This window comes from Catharus ustulatus, chromosome 18 (assembly GCF_009819885.2).
Source record: "Catharus ustulatus isolate bCatUst1 chromosome 18, bCatUst1.pri.v2, whole genome shotgun sequence".
Lineage (NCBI taxonomy): Eukaryota > Metazoa > Chordata > Aves > Passeriformes > Turdidae > Catharus > Catharus ustulatus.
In genome coordinates, this window is record NC_046238.1 from 12,529,598 (window position 1) to 12,545,757 (window position 16,160).

General features: G+C 58.0%; 1 protein-coding gene across 5 annotated transcripts in view; it reads left to right on the forward strand.

Moving 5' to 3' along the window:
* Window positions 1–8,730, forward strand: part of NF2 (neurofibromin 2) — a 47,329-nt gene extending 38,599 nt beyond the window's left edge. For all 5 annotated transcript variants that reach the window (XM_033075662.1, XM_033075665.2, XM_033075664.2 and 2 more), the window contains one exon: window positions 7,384–8,730. In XM_033075662.1, coding sequence (XP_032931553.1) covers window positions 7,384–7,434 — 51 coding nt within the window. In that variant the 3' untranslated portion in view covers window positions 7,435–8,730. The remainder of the gene's footprint in view (window positions 1–7,383) is intronic.
* The last annotated feature ends 7,430 nt before the right edge of the window (window positions 8,731–16,160 follow it).

Sequence of the window (16,160 nt, forward strand, 5' to 3'; positions counted from 1 at the left end):
GGCACTAACCCGTGCATGAGCTTGCCTGCGCTCCAGCGGGATCCATGCCTGCAGTCACCCATCCAGCCTGGCTTTCCCTCCCTCAGGAGCACTCCCAGCCTCTCTGCATTTGTTCCTACACCTGATCCTCCACGCTGGGAAGCTTCTTTCTTGGCAGAAGTTGAGTTGGCAACCTCGGAGAGGGAGTGCAGGTAGAGGCACTTAAATAATTCAGCCTGTTTTTTGCACCGGTGGTGGGGAGTCTATCAGAGGTGCAGGGCAGCCTTTGAAGATTCCTTTAATGAAGTAAACCAGCACCTTCCCCCCCTTGTTTGTTGCAGAAAGAAATTCAGGATGTAGAAAAAAATATCCCAAACAAACAGCCAAACGCCATCAACTCTGCTGCCAACACTGTCAAAACAGGCTATAAATGCGCATCCCTGTCTTGGAGCGGAGCGGCACAAGGATGCTCTGCCTGTTTGAGAAGCATCCCAGGGAGGTAAAGCAGAGGATTGAGGACAACTGGTGTCTGCAGGTGGCTCCTGTGCCAGGGAAAGGTCACCAGCACACCTGAGGACAGGAGTTGTCCTTCTCCCTGCACTGCCTCTGTCTGTCCCTCACATCCTCCCATCTGGGGGTCCTGCTCCATTAATGCCACATCTCTTATTCCTGGAGGCTGCTTTGCTCCAAGGATTTGCCCTCGGTCCACAGGCTGTGTGTGCTGAGCATACTCTCCCTCCTTTGGGAGGATGATGTGGGGAGACTTACCTGCTCTGCCCTGGGGTGAGGTTCTTGCACAGCCACAGGAGCTTGGAGTTGGTGGCACTCAGGGAGGTGCTGGGATACCACACTCACAGGTGGCAGAGCTAGTGGGAAATGCTTTTGGAAAAGAGAGATCAATTCCCCACCACCTCTGGAGCTCAGGAGCAGAGGCAGGAGGTTGTTTTACTCAGGAGAACTCAGCACAAGGCTGTGCTGTTCTTCACTGCACCAGCCATTCCAGGGGCTGTAAATCCCTGAGTGTGGGGTTTGTGGCAGCTCTGGGGAGCTGCAGGTGTTCCCCAAAACAGGCTGCTCTCATTGTTAAGCACTTCCATGGGCAGGAGGCTAAAAGGGGTGACCCTGCAGGTTTGGGCCACCTTGGGGGAGGTGTTGGATACCTCTAGACTGGCTGTGGATGAAACTCATTATCCCATCCCACCTGGAAGAGCTCCAAGTCAGGTAAATTTGGGGTGAAATCCACAGCACAAGGAGGTGAAAGGAAGCCCTGGCAGTTTGTGGGAAGACTCTTGCAGCAGCTGGGAGCACTCCAGTGCCCAGGAGGAGCCCCCATAATTAAAGCAGCTGCACAGTGAGTGCTGCAGTGTGACCTCTGGGGTTTGGTGCCTGCCTTTGAAGGCGCCTGCTAAGTTTTTCATGTTTAATTACGTGGTTAACATGCTAATCCCTTTTTATGAGCTCTGTGGGCACAGCACAGACACCTCATCTGGAAGTTGCACTCCCTTCTCTGTAGCTCCCTGCCGTGGGCTGGTGCTGTGGCTCCAGCTGGCTCCAATTCAGGAGGGTTTGTCACTTAGGCTGTGGTAGAGAGTGAAAAACCCACTTCTTCCTCATCTCCTCCGCTGCAGGAAAGCTCCCAGGACAGGCTGCTAAAACACAATCAGGTCTTTGATTCCAGTTGCTTTCTTCTTGCACAGTCATGCTTATTTACTGGGATTTAAGCCCTTTGAAGTATCCAGGCAAGGAGCAAATCTCCACGCCTGTTCCCAGACAAGCAGCTTTGTCGTTGAGCCTCTGGTCCTTACACAGGCAGCCTTGGCCTCTCCTGCCAGGCTCTCACGTGGCTGAGAGCAGCTTCTCCAGGCCTTGAGCTCAATCCCAGGGGATCACTTTTGGGGCCCATGGAGATCATGCAGATCCTGCTGGCTCCTCTTCTGGCTCTGATCCTGCACGTGGTGCAGTTTTGCCCTTGGCTTGGATAATGATCCTTGTGGAGATGCTTTGAGGTTTGAGCTGGGGTGTTCAGGCTGGAGAAGAGAAGGCCCCGGGGAGACCTTAGAGCCCCTCACAGTGCATAAAGGAGAGCTGGAGAGGGACTTGGGACAAAGGATGGAAGGACAGGACACAGGGAATGGCTTCCCACAGCCAGAGGGCAGGGATGGATGGGATATTGGGAAGGAATTGTTCCCTGGGAGGGTGGGCAGGCCCTGGTACAGGGTGCCCAGAGAAGCTGTGGCTGCCCCTGAATCCCTGGAAGTGTCCAAGGCCGGGTTGGACATTGGGGCTTGGAGCAGCCTGGGGCAGTGGAAGGTGTCCCTCACACACATGGAGTGGGTCTGGGTGAGTTTTAAGTTCCCCTTTAGCTTTAGCCAATGTACAGTTCCAGCTGGAAGCACAGAAGGGTGAGTGTGGCAGGCCCAGGGGGGACTTCTGCAGCCTTGTCTTCCCTCCTGCCACCTTTGGGATAAGCTGTGATCTGTCCTTGTGAGGACACTGGTGCCTGGTGATGGCACTGCTGCCTGAGTGTCTCATTATGCAGGCAGGATGTGCCACCCCCAAATGTCACAAAGCTCCTTCATCATCTGGACAGGTGGAAGGATTTTGGGAGGCTGGCACTGGGGCAAGCACTTTGTCTGTTTTCCACCTGCATCAGGCAAGCAGTATGATAGGGATCACTGAAAAATGTCCCTTGAGGACTTCACAATTCCTCTGGGGTCCCTGTCACCTCCTGGGGACTCCCTTCCTCATCTCCCCTTCTGGAAGATTCCCTGGAATAGGTCTGTTTTGCTCTAGTGGTTTGCTGGGAGAAGGAGGATGTGCCCCTTGCAGAGAGAAGGGAGCAGCAAAAGGAATCCTCTGGGAAGGACAAAAGGAGGGAGCCTGGCTGGGACAGAGCAGGCTAAGCTGCCATCCTTCCCTGTGGATCTTGGGACAGGGGTGAGGTGCTCTTCAGTCTGCTGCAGGGCTGTGCAACCCAGCCCCAGCTGGAAAGGGAAGGCAGAACAGGCACACCACTAGCAAGGGACTTCCCAGCAGCAGCAGCAGCAGCACTGGAGTTTCTTGTTTTCTTGGAAGCTGTGAGGTTGGAAAAGGTGAGTGAGGCTGCCAGCTTCTCACTCAGCCTGGCACCTGGCTGGGGTGCAGATGGGAGCCAGGAGATACCCAGTGGGCAGAGCAGCTCTGGGAACACATTTTCCAAGTGCAGGAGTAGAGGGAAGCTCTTCCCACGTGGATCTTACCCACACACCCCCCCGTGGGAGAGACCACATCCCTTCCAGCTTCATTTTCTCCCCGGTTCTCCTCGGAGCTGGGAAGTGAAACTCCCAGGCAGTTAAACTGGGACGCAGCAGCTTCTTTTCCTTGTTTACAAGGAACAAGAGGAAAGTAGGAAACGTCAGGCCTATCAGCTATTTCTGTGGCAGCCTTTGAAAAGCGTTTCCTTCACATGGAGCGTCATCTTCTCCTTTCAAATGGGCTCATCAAAGCGTCGGGGGCTGGGGGACAGTTGTGCTCTGGAGAGAATAAACGGCAGCGTGGGAGTGAGAGAGGAGCAGGGAGGGAAATGGGAGGAATCACAGGAAAATAGGGTTTGGGTTCAAAAGTAACAGTGGGGATTGAAATGTCCACCTGACCGGTGGGACTGGGGAGTGAGCAGGGATATGGAATAGCACCAGGGCAGCGAGTGGGGAGTAAAGAGGATTTAGTGTGTGGAGCACTCAGTGATGATTAGCAAGGACTGCAGATCTTCCCAGCAGCAGGAAAACATCTTGGCATCACATGGGGTGAGGGTGGCACAGGTCCCTCCTGCAGCCTGGCCATACTGCAGGATAAACGAGGAAACAGCAAGGAAATGAGAGATCTTAAACCTCTTCTGCTGGGGGAGGCTTGGGGGCAGGTTGGTGTGATCCCTGGTGCATGGGGATGGCCCTGGCTCAGGGGGCTCACAGGAGTCTTGGGGGGTTTCCCTGGATTGAGTTTGTCCAGCCCCAGCAGTGCTGTGCCTGCAGTTATTGGGTTACCTGCTCCAAACTGCCTGTGCCTGCCACGCACTTACTGGGTTGCTTTGGTTTGTTTTGTTTCCTAAATCAAATCAGTCCGGCAGCCCTGGGTAGCAGCAGGCTCGGAGGAGCCCCGGTGCAGGAATGCAGGGAGCAGGACTCTTCCCTCTCTTCCTTCCTCAGATCTTGATTCATCTGAGCTCAGGCCCCTTAATTGCACTGCCTCTCTCTGCCTCTAAATTTTCCTTGATGGCTCTGGTAGAGCATCGGGAGCCCACCCTCCCTCCTGCAGGAAGGAGATTATCATAATACTGCTTGTAAATCAATTTTTTTTCCTTTTCTCTGCACTGACGAAGATATAACTCCCTCTTAATCACCCTGCACAGCGTTACGCTATGGCGAGGGATATTTATTTCTCCTCGCCTGGCCAGGAAAAGGGAGTGTGGAGACTGTGGAGAGTTTTTGGAGGTGTTGGAGGCTTTCCCCCAAGAGATGATGGGAGGCCAGCACAGGGTGGTGCTCTCCTCCCCACTGCAGAAAAGAAAGGAGAACCAGTTGAGGGAATGGGATTTCCCTGCAGAGCTCCCTGTGCTCACCGGCTCCTGCATCCCCCAAGGCACTGACTGGGATGAGTGATGGGGATGAGTCAGGATGGCCCCGGAGCTCCCCCCGGCTCTTCCCATCTTCCCCCAGCCTGTCCCTCGGGACTGGTCTGTGTGGTGTGCCCAGTGGGAGCCATGATAGCCCTGCCTGCACTCCACAGTGAGGAAAACAGCAATAAAAGAAGGAAAAAGGGCAGAGGGGAGTTTCCCCACCTGGCAGAGACAGTGAGTGGAGAGTCAGGGTGCAGTGAGTAGCAGCCCTGATTTCCTCTCAGGTGCCTGGCTGCAGTTGGGTGTCAGGAGGCAGCTGCCTGGAGCTGCTGGGCAGCCCTGATCCTGGTCCTGGTCCCCATTGGAAGTCACCTTAAACCCGTCCAGTGTCACCCCCTGCCATGGCAGGGACACCTTCCACTGTCCCAGGCTGCTCCAAGCCCCAATGTCCAACCATGGACACTTCAGGGATCCAAGGACAGCCACAGCTTCTCTGGGCCCCTGTGCCAGGGCCTGCCCACCCTCCCAGAGGGGAATCCCGGTGGCCTTGGCCTTTCAGGTGGCAAAATCTGGCCACTGCTGGTAGCCAGTGACCCACAGGGCATGGTCCTCTTGGGAAGTCTGTGATCACTCCTCTCATGGGATCCCATCTCCTCGAGACCTGCCTTTGTTCTGACTCTGGATGGCTGCCCTTCCTGTGCCTCAGATTTCCTAGATAGGTAAAATATGTACCACTGAGCCTCTCTAGGAGCCTTGGGATGTTGTGGATGAAGGCATCCAGCAAAGGGGCAGGGCTGCATCTCCTTTCTCCCTGTGTCTGTGCTGGATGGTCTGGAGCTCTGCCTCTGCCTGCTTCCCGAATCTGTGGGCTGAGGCAGGCACAACTTTGGGCTCAGGCTGCCCTCGGGGTACCCCAGGACCCCCAAAACACGTCGGGGGTTAATGGAGAGCTGTATGTAGCTACAGGCAGAGAGCCAGGCTTGAAACAGGCAGATTCCTTGAAAAGCCTGAGGGAAACATCTTCCCTGTGCTCTGTCAGCAGCTGCAGCCAGCTCTGCTCCTCGTGCCAGCAAGCGCTGGCTTTGCCAGGGGGATCCTGCAAAGGGCATCTCCCCTCCCTGTGCTTGAAGGAGTGAGCTCCTGTGGGCTGGGAGGGATGGGAAGCTCTGGTTCCCCAACCACACTGCAGAAGGGATGGATTTGGAGGCACAGCCTTGGGAAGGAGATGGATGGCAGGTAGATCATGGACTCATGGAATGGTTTGCATTGGGAAGGCCCTTGAAGCTCATCTCATTCCACCTGCTGCCATGGGCAGGGACACCTTCCACTATCCCAGGGTGCTCCAACCCCAATGTCCAACCTGGCCTTGGACACTGCCAGGGATCCAGGGGCAGCCACAGCTTCTCTGGGCACCCTGTGCCAGGGCCTGCCCACCCTCCCAGGGAACAATTCCTTCCCAATATCCCATCCATCCCTGCCCTCTGGCAGTGGGAAACCCTTCTCCCTTATCCTATTGCTCCCAAAGACTTGTCCCAAGTTCTTCTGCAGCTGTTCTGGACCCCTTTAGGCACTGGAACACTTCTAGGAATGGGGCTTCCTGTCAGATGGCCCCAGCAGTGGTCTGGCAGCAGCCTGAGGCTCTCTGCTCCTTTCTTTTTTCCCTCACCAATCTTACAGAGGAAAAACGCTGTCTGTAGCACACAGAATCCCTGTCCCACCTCACCCACCTTCACCAGCTCTGGAGGGGATACTGGAGCAGCCAGGGGATACTGAGGAGGAGGAGAGCCAGCCCTGGCCTGGGAGCTGCTGCCAAGAAAGATTATTAAACCCTTGCAGAAATTTCCTCTGCAATACAGATTTTTTTTCCGACGGGCATTAGAGCTGTGAAGGAATTACCGAGGAAAAGCCAGGGGGGAGAAGCAGGGAGGGGGGGAAGCGCCTGACGGCTCCGTGGAGGGGCTTAACTCACTGTAAGGTGATCCCAGGATTCCTGTTTCAGCAAAAGCGGCATTCCCGGCGGAAGGCACCGTGCTTAATCCAGCTGAAACCAAGCCCTGGCAATTAGCCGCTTGCTTTGGCAAACTCCTGGTGATCCAGCAGCTGCCTGGAAGGTGGCACTTCTGCTGCTGCACTCCACTGGGTGCTTGTCTGTAAATCCTGGGATTTCTTTTATCTTCTTTGGCCCGTTAGCAAATGGGCTCATGGCTGCTCCGTGGGGTATTATTTTTGGGATGGTTGTGGAAAGCTTTCCGAGGGTTTCTGAGTCCTGCAGAGCCTGCAAGGACAGCCTGGGAGTGAGGGCTCTCCAGCTCTGTCCTCTGGCAGAGCAGCTGGAGTGGGCTGGGGTGAGATGAGATCCCAGGGTGGCTGCACAGATCACACGTGGTGGGATGGGGTTGGATGTGAGCATGGAGAGGATGGGCCCCGTTAGGTGACAGAGGGGACCCGTGTCCAGTGGCTGTCAGAGTTGTGGGCTCTCCCCTCAGCTCATTGAGGGTTTTCTCCTCCAGCTTCCCAAGACCCCCTGTACATCCTGCTTGTCAGGGGCCCCAGGACTGGCTCCTTGGATCCAGTCTCCCATGTATTCCACATCCTGGAAGCCTGAGCCATACCAATGACCTCGATGGAGTCTCTGCCCCCACTTTCCCTCGGGCTGTGCTTGCTGTGGTGAGGGCTGCATGACCCCCGGCTTCCGCACCCGCTGGGCTCCGACATTCCCTGGTGTTTTCAGAGGGATACAGGCAGCAGCTCCCTCCTGGGGGTGCCCTGTGGGAGGTTGGGATGCCTCCTGATCCCGCTCTGCTCTCTTCCAGCTCACCCTACAGAGCACCAAGTCCCGTGTGGCCTTCTTCGAGGAGCTCTAGGGAACAAGTGCTCCGCACCGCTGCTGCTTCCCCACGGCTCCGCCCAGCCGGAGCCTGCCCGGAGCCGGGGGCTCCCAGAGGGATCACCCGGACCCCGCTGGCTGCTCCAGCCTCTGCACACCCACAGGCTCGGGGCCGGCTGCCCACGGACTGTGTGATGTTCTCTAGCTTAGCAGCCTGTCATCTTCCTCCTGACACTTTGTTTTCCTGGGTTTTCCAGCTTTTTTTCCTTATTTTTCTAGTATTGCTTCCAGGCTCGGCCCTCCAGGCTTTTCCCTGGAGCCGGGGTCGGGGCTGTGGCCGTGCCTTGCCACGCTGGCAGCCAGCAGAGGAGTGATCCCGAGGGTCTCCCCCACCCTCTGGGTTGCCTTCTCCTGCCGGCTCTGGAGCCCCTTGTGCCGGTCTGGAATTCCACGTGCCGAGCCTGGAGCGCCGCTCCACTCCCGGAGCCCCGTGCGGGCGGCGGTGCCGGGAGCTCCATTAGGATCCCGAGCATGTTCCAGTGGAGTGCTGTAAATCAGGAACGTCGCGCTGGCTCTCCCAGCGCCCGCTGGGGTGGGAGGGGAGCAGAGAGCGGGAGGACAGGGACCTGGGCTGGGGGGATCCTGGGCTGCTTCCCTGGGGAGAGGTGGGAGGAAGGGCTCCTCCTCCTCCTCCCTGCTGGGAACAGGGAGCGGGAGAACAGCTAGTGCCAACCAAATGAAATCTTATTGTTCCTGCAAACTGTGACAAACCTGGGCAGCTTCAGGCTGGGGCGATTCAGGGGTTCTGGGCTGCGCTTTCCCTGGGTCCCAGAGCATCCCAGCCCCTCGGAGCCCCCTGGGAATGGCGCTATCCCGGGCTTGGCCCGGGGCTCCCTGCTCCTGCCTGTCCCATCGTGGGTGCCTTTGCTCTGACCCCCCCTCCCCGGGGGGGAACAGGGATGTCCTGACCTTCCCTTCCTGTCTCCGTCCCAAATCCTGTGCCCCTCTCGGGTGGAATCCTCTTCCAGCTGCGTTTACCCTCCAGCAGAGCCAGTGCTGCCCCGGGGATCCCTCACATCCCCTCAGGATCCCCAATTCCTCCTTTCCACAAGCTCTCCTGGCCCACAGCCCCACCGGAGGCTCAGCCCGGGGCTTGGCGGGGAGTAAATCCCATCCCAATCCTGTTTATTTAAACGCTGGGATCGATTCCCCGCACGTGGCTGCAGTTCAGATGGCTGTGGCCTGGCACAGCCGCTTTCCCATTCCCTGGACTGTTGTACTCCGAAGGAATAACTGTTTTCTCCTGTTTTAATAAAAATTCACAGCACTAGGAGGGGAGCTGAGGCTTCTTTGCTTCTTTTTTCTTTGGGAAAATCTGCTCGGAGCCCGGCTGCCGCAGTTAGCGGTGCCGGGATTAATGGGAAGCGCAGCTGCAGCGCTGGGATCCCTCCGGCAGTTCCTGCGGGATCCGGAGGGCTCCAGGCTCCTGCTGCCCCGCTCCCTCGGGGCTCTTTCCATCCCTCCTTGAGGGAAAAGGGGTTTGGGGTGCCCAGAGGGGCTGAGCCCGGCGTTTGCCATCCCTTGTGTTTCCTAATCGCATCCTTCCTGGAATAAACAAAGGGTGTGCTGCATTGACCTCAATTTTATAATTAATCACGGATGAAACCGGTCCAGCCCAGCGAGCCCCGACCCCCGGGGCTGTTCCCGGCCCCCGGGCCCCGCTGGGATCGACGATGGATGTGCTTTTCATCCGCGCTCCGGCAGCAAAATCCCGGGAGATTCACCAGAGCTTCTCACCAGAGCTCATCCCCGCGGGTGGGCTGAGAAATTTTTTCCGGTTGTTTTAAGCAGGGCTGAGCGGGGTGGAAGGGGGTTTCTTTTGGCAGAGGGATGCCAGTGGGATACCCACGGAATTTCTGGGGAGGCTGAAGGAAGCTGCTGAGGGATGTGGAGGGTGACCTGATTTCCCACATGGCCTCCAGTGACAGGAATTCAACTGGTGTGTTACCTGCACCGCCTGTATCCTGAAAACAATCCAGAAAAGCTTTTTCCAGCACAGAGCAGAGCAGCAGGGAAGGGGGATAAACTGGGAATGCACAGGGGATGGATGTGCAGGGATTGGATGTTCAGGGATGGATGTGCAGGGATGTGAAGGGATGGGATGGGATGGGATGGGATGGGATGGGATGGGATGGGATGGGATGGGATGGGATGGGATGGGATGGGATGGGATGGGATGGGATGGGATGGGATGGCATGGGATGGGATGGGATGGGATGGGATGGGATGGGATGGCATGGGATGTACAGGGGTGGATGTGCAGGGGTGGGATGTGCAGGGATGGAAGCACTGAGGATGCAACAGGTAAAGCAAGGAATGGATCCAGTATGGATCCACCTCTGGCACAGGGTCCCTGTTGCTCGAGGGCTCTGCACAAAGCTCTGCACACTCCCAGCCTTGCACTCTCAGGGTTTTGCACACCCCCATTGTTGCCTCTCACAATCCCAGCCCAGTGCCACCTCCCTGCCCACCCTTCTTGGCACATCCCCGTCTCTTTCTCTCCTGTCAAAGGAAATTTTACCCTTATTTTTTCCCTTTTTAGCAAACTGAACTCTACAGGAGCTGCGGGTGTGGGTCTGTGTGATTTGCCTTTGCCCGAGGAAAAAAAACCTTCAAAAAGCTTCTCCCATCCCCTTCCCCAGCCATAGGTTCCTGAGGAAAGAAATTGGGGATTTGACCAATCCCAGGCAGTAGCTGAGTGCTTTGGCAGCAGTTCTTCACTTTGGAGTTCCCAAGGTCTCCTCATCTCACATTATTTCACTTCCAAACCATCATATACTCTAAAAAATAGAATAAAGTGTTGAGAGCTGGGGATGAAAGGGACAGAGGGGACATGGGGTGGCCTGTGGGTGGCAAGTCTGGGGGCAGCAGCCCTGGAGAGGGGTCAGGCTGCTGGTTCAGAACCCACCCAAAATGTGCACAGCCTTGGCCAGCAACTCCTCCAGGAAAAGAGCTTGGAATGGGGATAGATGGGGAAACCGAGGCAGGGGTGGCTCTGGCCTGGCTGTGCAGCCCAGGGGCTGCTGCTCCATCCCCTGTCCCCCTTCATCCTGGGGTGCTGCCCAGCCCTGGGGGTCACTCTGGGGACAGGGGGCAGAGCTGGAGGGCTCCTGCACGTGTTGGGGGGTGTGTGCATGAGGGAAGGGTGCGAGCACAGCGTGGCACAGTGGCACCTGGCCAGGGACCACCACAAGGTCGGGCTGGAGCTGGGAGGACCAGGGCACCCCTGGGTCATGGGTGGCACTGTGGGGTCATCCTCTGCCCACCCACATTGGGGTGAGGACGGAGGGAGCAGCCCATGGGACACCCCAGCCCTACCCACAAGCACCCCAGGGTGCTCAGAACACCCACTGGCCCGGGTAGGGTGAGGAGGTAAAACACTGTTCCCAGGGGTCACAGCCAGCTGGATCCTGCTCCTTTTGGATGGCTCCTTGAGGACATGGGGACCTCATTCCCCCTTGACTGACAGCTGCCAGCCTGGTGCTGTCCCCTCCATCCCCATCCATCCCCATCCATCCCCATCCATCCCATCCATTCCCATCCATCCCATCCATCCCCATCCATCCATCCATCCCCATTCATCCCCATCCATCCATCCATCCATCCATCCATCCATCCATCCATCCATCCATCCATCCATCCCCATCCATCCCCATCCATCCCTGCTGATTCCTGGCACAGTGCCGCTGGCTGCACCCTTCCACCTTTGTCTTCCAGGGAGAAAAAAGGGGAGGGAAATGAATTGGACAGGGAGAAGGGAGGGGAGAGGCAGCCACGATGGGGATGGGCACCCAGGGCCACTCTGCTCCCTACAGAGACCTGGCAAACCCCACGTGTTTTGCTGGGTTTAATCAGGGATTTATTGTGCAGGAAAGCCACAGCTGCTGAGCTGGAAGCCCTGGCTGGGACCAGAGCTGCCCCCTCAGCCCCAGGAAGGGATGGGGTATGGATGTTGTGGAATCAAATGGATGTGGAGCTCCAGCTCCCAGGGAGCAGGGGGTGAATCTCTGGAGCAGAGTGTGGGGTTTTTGGGTGAGGTGTGATGGGTGTGGGATCGTGGTGGGGTTCAGGACCAGGTAGGGGGGTGCTGCCATCCCTGCCCTGGGGTCAGATCCCAAGCAGGAATGTTGGAGTCCCACTGCCATCACCTTCTGCTTGGCCTCAGGGACACTGGGGATTGTCACAGCCCTGCAGGGATGTGCCTGCTGCCCCTTTCTGGCATCCTGGCACTGGGTACCACTGGGGCCTGGCACAGGGTAGCAGGCACATCCCTGGAATCCTGACACCAGACACCACCAGATTTTGGCATCCTGGCACTGAGTACCACCAGAATCTGGTATCACAGGGCATCCCACTGCAACAGGTCGCAGTGTGCTGGAGAGATAGAGCTGATGTTGATGTGCACCAGCAGCAGGATGGGAGCAGAGCCAGGCCCGGTGTCCCAGAGGCAAAACTCCCTCCAGGAACCACCTCCTTTCCTTTTGAAAATGCCAGATCCCTTCCTGTGCTCCAGCACTCCTCCCTGGGCAGGCTTTGCTGTCCCAAACCTTGGTTCTGATGTTGTTAATGAGCTTGAGGCTCTGACTGAGATCTCTGGGAGTTGTGTCCTGCTCCATCTCCTGGCACGAGCAAGCAGAGCCATCGCTGCCCTCAGCACCCCGGCCTGCATCCGCTTGGAGGGGTGCTAAGAACCAGCTCATCTCCATTTTTGCCATTTTTCCGTAAAGAAAAATTCCCCCAAGGCAGAATTCTTGCCTCCTCCCTGGCAGGGCTATTTCCCCACTTCTGAATCCAGATTGAGCAGAGCTCTCCCAGCTTTTCCCATTCCCCTTTCCCTCTCCTCCCGCACCAGTGCCTGGAGCTGTGCCCGGTGTTTGCCCATTACGGGTGGGATTTGCTCCCAAGTGCGGGAACAGTCCCGGCCACGCCTGGAGGAGGCTCCTGCCCCCTCCCCAGGGGCTCTCTCCGCTGCCCTTCCCGGCTTCCAGCGGGCACTGGGAGCTGGCAGCCGGGATAACCTTGTGGCTCGGAACATTGCAGCCATCCCTCTTCTCCCATCAAGCGTTCATTTAGGAAACATTTCACTAAATACCCACCTGACAGCACGGCCCCGGGAGATTGATGCCTCCAGCGCCTAGGAGGGCTCCATGCCAGCGACTTTAAAATGTCACAACGACACCCCCGGGGCGCTCACGGCCCCTCCCGGTGCCGGGGGAGTGATGGGAGTGTCCGGAGGATGCTGTGGTGCCAATCCCCATCCCAGCCCCCTCGGGTTGCCAGGAGGTCCCTGCGGTTGTCCTGAGGGGTTTGAGAGCACCCAGCACAGGTTTGGACCATCCCCAGCCATAAGGAGTCCTCATCTCTGTCAGCTTTCCCATGCCTCTGGGACATCCCCATCCCATCCCCATCCCATCGCCAATCCCACATCGATCTCATCCCTCCTCACTCTTGTGAGAGATCCCTATCCCATCCTCATCCCCATTTCATCCCGTCCCATTTCCAACCCTGTCCCTATGTCATCCCCATCCCAATCCTCATCCTCATTTTATACCCCTTCTCATCCCCATTTCTCTCCCTTCCATCCCCATCCCACCCCATCCCTCAGGGCAGGAAGGAGCTCAGGAGTCTCGGAGCTCAGGAGCCAGAAGGGCCCCTCAGCGCTGCCGTGGAGAGGATAAACAAGGAGCAGATTGATTAAAGCTCAGTCAGTCCCATCCCTGTGCCAGAGTCACTTCAGTCCTTTTCCTTTCCATTCCCTCAAATTCTTGGAAGAAATAAGGATGTTGATGTTGGGATGTGAACCCAGAGTGAGGGCCCTTAACAGGGAGATTGCTCTGAAGCTGCAAATAAACCAGAGAGCACCAGGCCTGGATTGGGCTTCTCCAGCCTCATTAGTGGGATCAGCTAACTAGGAAAACACCTGGGACTGTTGGGAAAGTGATGTCCAGAGGGACAAAGGGACAGGAGGGAGAGGTGGCACTGACCTACTGGCAAGGCTGGCCCGAGCCCCGGGTGAGATAAAGGGGGAATTGTGGCGAGGAACATTCCCAACATCCCAGCAGCTGCGGCTGGGATTTTATCTGAAATCCCTGGGACGCTGCTGCCTCCTCCTCAGCGTTTTAGGGCTGAGCTCCGAGGAAATCCCAGAGCTTGTCCCCACAAAACCAGCAGGGAATTCAGCACCGGGAGGGTGGGGCAGAGCAGAGGGAGCCGGCACGGCTCGTCCCAGCCTTCATCCCGTGAGGCAGAGAGCGCTACGGCTGAGCTGGGCTCCAGGAAATCACGGGGAGTGCTCCAGGGGGATCCCCGATGCACAAAAACCCAGGCAGGGCTTCAAATGAAATTAAGCCACTTAATTTTCCTCCCCCTGCCCTGTGCTGCCTGCCCACCCCCATCCCCGGGAGCAGGAGCCGGGATCACCGGCAGCCCCATCCCTGGGGAAGGAGGCTCCAACACATCCCTGCGGCTGCACAGGGAGCTCTGCTGGGGATTGGAGGGGAAAAACCCAGAAATTGGCCCTGTTATTCCTGCTGGGATTTGGGTGGTGACAAATTAATGATTTTCCACCCCAGGACCTCTGGAGAATTAATTGGGAGGGAACTTCGTTAACATCGAGGAGCAAATTGATCTGTTAAAAAAAAGATAATAATAAAGGGAGGAAATTTTTAATCAGGCTTTGCTTTTGGGGGGATTGTTTCTCCCAAAAAGCCACTTGTTATTATCAACACTTTCCCCTTCGAGTGCTGGGATCTCAACCGCAGTATCAGACGCTGGACACTCCCTGTGGGGCAGGGAGTGTGTCCCTGTGCCCCAGCCCCATCCCGAGCTCCAGAAGAGGAGGCAATTTCAGCTGAGTTGGGAAAACCCACCCCCAAGCCACGATTACCCGGGAGGAACCACCCTGCCCTGGGAGCTGAGACCCCACAGCATCGGGAATTGCTCATCCCTGAAATCCCCTCTCCGGAGTGCGGCCGTGGTGGTTTTCTGCTGCCGGAGAGGGAATTTTCTCCCAACTAAAAAATAGCTTAAAGGGGACCCCAGCTGGTTAAACCCAACGGCGGCTGCAGCGGCAGCGCTCGGGAAGCAGCTCTGGGCTCTGGCAAGCCCCGGAGCCGGGTCCTGGCTGATGCTCCGGGGGGAGATGGAGACTTCAGCAAACGGGAGCTTGCAGCAGCCCGAAAATTCCCGGCAGCGGTGAATTGGATGAGGCTGAGCACGTGTCCGCGGCGACTGCAGGAGGCGAGGGTGGGCTTAGTGAAGCAGTTGGTTGGAGCAGCAGGAATCCTGTTCCAAGATTTTTGGGGCTCTTGTGACAGTGTCAAGATGACAAGCACATCTGGATCCTGTCCAGCCGTGCCTCAGTTTCCCCATCGCTCTGACGCATCCTTGGTATTTGGTGAGAATATCAAGGTGGTGCCAACTGTACCCCTTTTTTCTCTCCACCCTTTTCCAGCTCTGGGAACCGCGTCCCTCCGGCCCCCAGACCCTTCCCTCTCGCCAGGGCACCTCCAGACGTGCGGAGCCGGAGCCTTGGCAGCCTCCCTGTGCCACTGTCCCCACCTCCGGAGATGCCACCCAGGCACAGGGGACACTGTGATCCCCCATGTCCCAGTGGGTCTGCTGGGACAGCCCAACCCAGGGAAGGTGGACAGCGGGATTTGGAAGGGAAGATGTGTCCGGTCCCGGGAGCATTCCTTGCCTGAGTGTAGGGATGTCACAGGGTGCTGTGGGGACACGGTGGAGACCTACCCTGGCGCAGGAGCCCAGCTGTGATTCAATTAACCCTCAAGTGAGAAATATGAAAATTGTGCCCAAGGTTGGGGGCAAACAGGAGATGGCTGGAAAAGGTGACAGGGATGGAGGGTTTCGCTCCTGGCCCCACTTCCTGCCTTTTCCACTGCTCATTTTTCCCCTGGTGTAGGAGCAGGAGGTCTGTCCGTGGGGTCCCTGTCACCCCGCAGCACCCCGGGGACCTCGGGGCGATGGCTGGCCCAGGGTGGCACGTGCAGGGGCTTTGGGGTGCTGGCAACCTGGGGAGCCAAGTGTGGGGACACAGGGGCGACAACTGCCCAGGTATGGGATGCCATGTGCAGGGACCTGGGGGCGGTGACAGCCCGGGGTGCCATGGGCGGGGACCTGGGGGTGACGACTGTCTGGGTTTGGGGTGCCACATGCCGGTGACGCCCTCTTGCAATGGTGACAGTCCCAGAAACCTGCAGGCACCTGGGACGGTGACTGCCCCATGAGCAGGGTGCCATGCGCAGGGACCTGGAGGTGGTGGCAGCCTGGGATGCTGCGTGCAGGAGTCTGGGGGGCGACAACTCCCTGGGCATGGGGTGCTGCGTGTGAGGACCCCGGGGTGACACCTGCCGGGACAGGGGGTGTCACAGGGCCCCCCAGCCCTACCTGCGGATCCTCAGTCCCCCCCGAGCACCCCCCACGGCACCAGCATCTCCCACTCCCCCTCCCTGCGGCCCGGGACGCTCCCCCCTCGCTGCCGCACTGCCCCCCCTCGAGGCCCCCCCGGGGGAGGCCCCACCTCCCCCCCGCCCCCAGCCCCATTTCCCGGGCGGGACCGTTCAAAACCCGCCCGGCGCCGCCGCTCCCCGGATTCCGCCGCCGCTTCCCGGGGCCGGGGCCGAGGATGCTCGGGCTGCCGGCGGCGGCGGGGGGGCGGCGGGTGCGCGGCGGGGGCTGAACCGC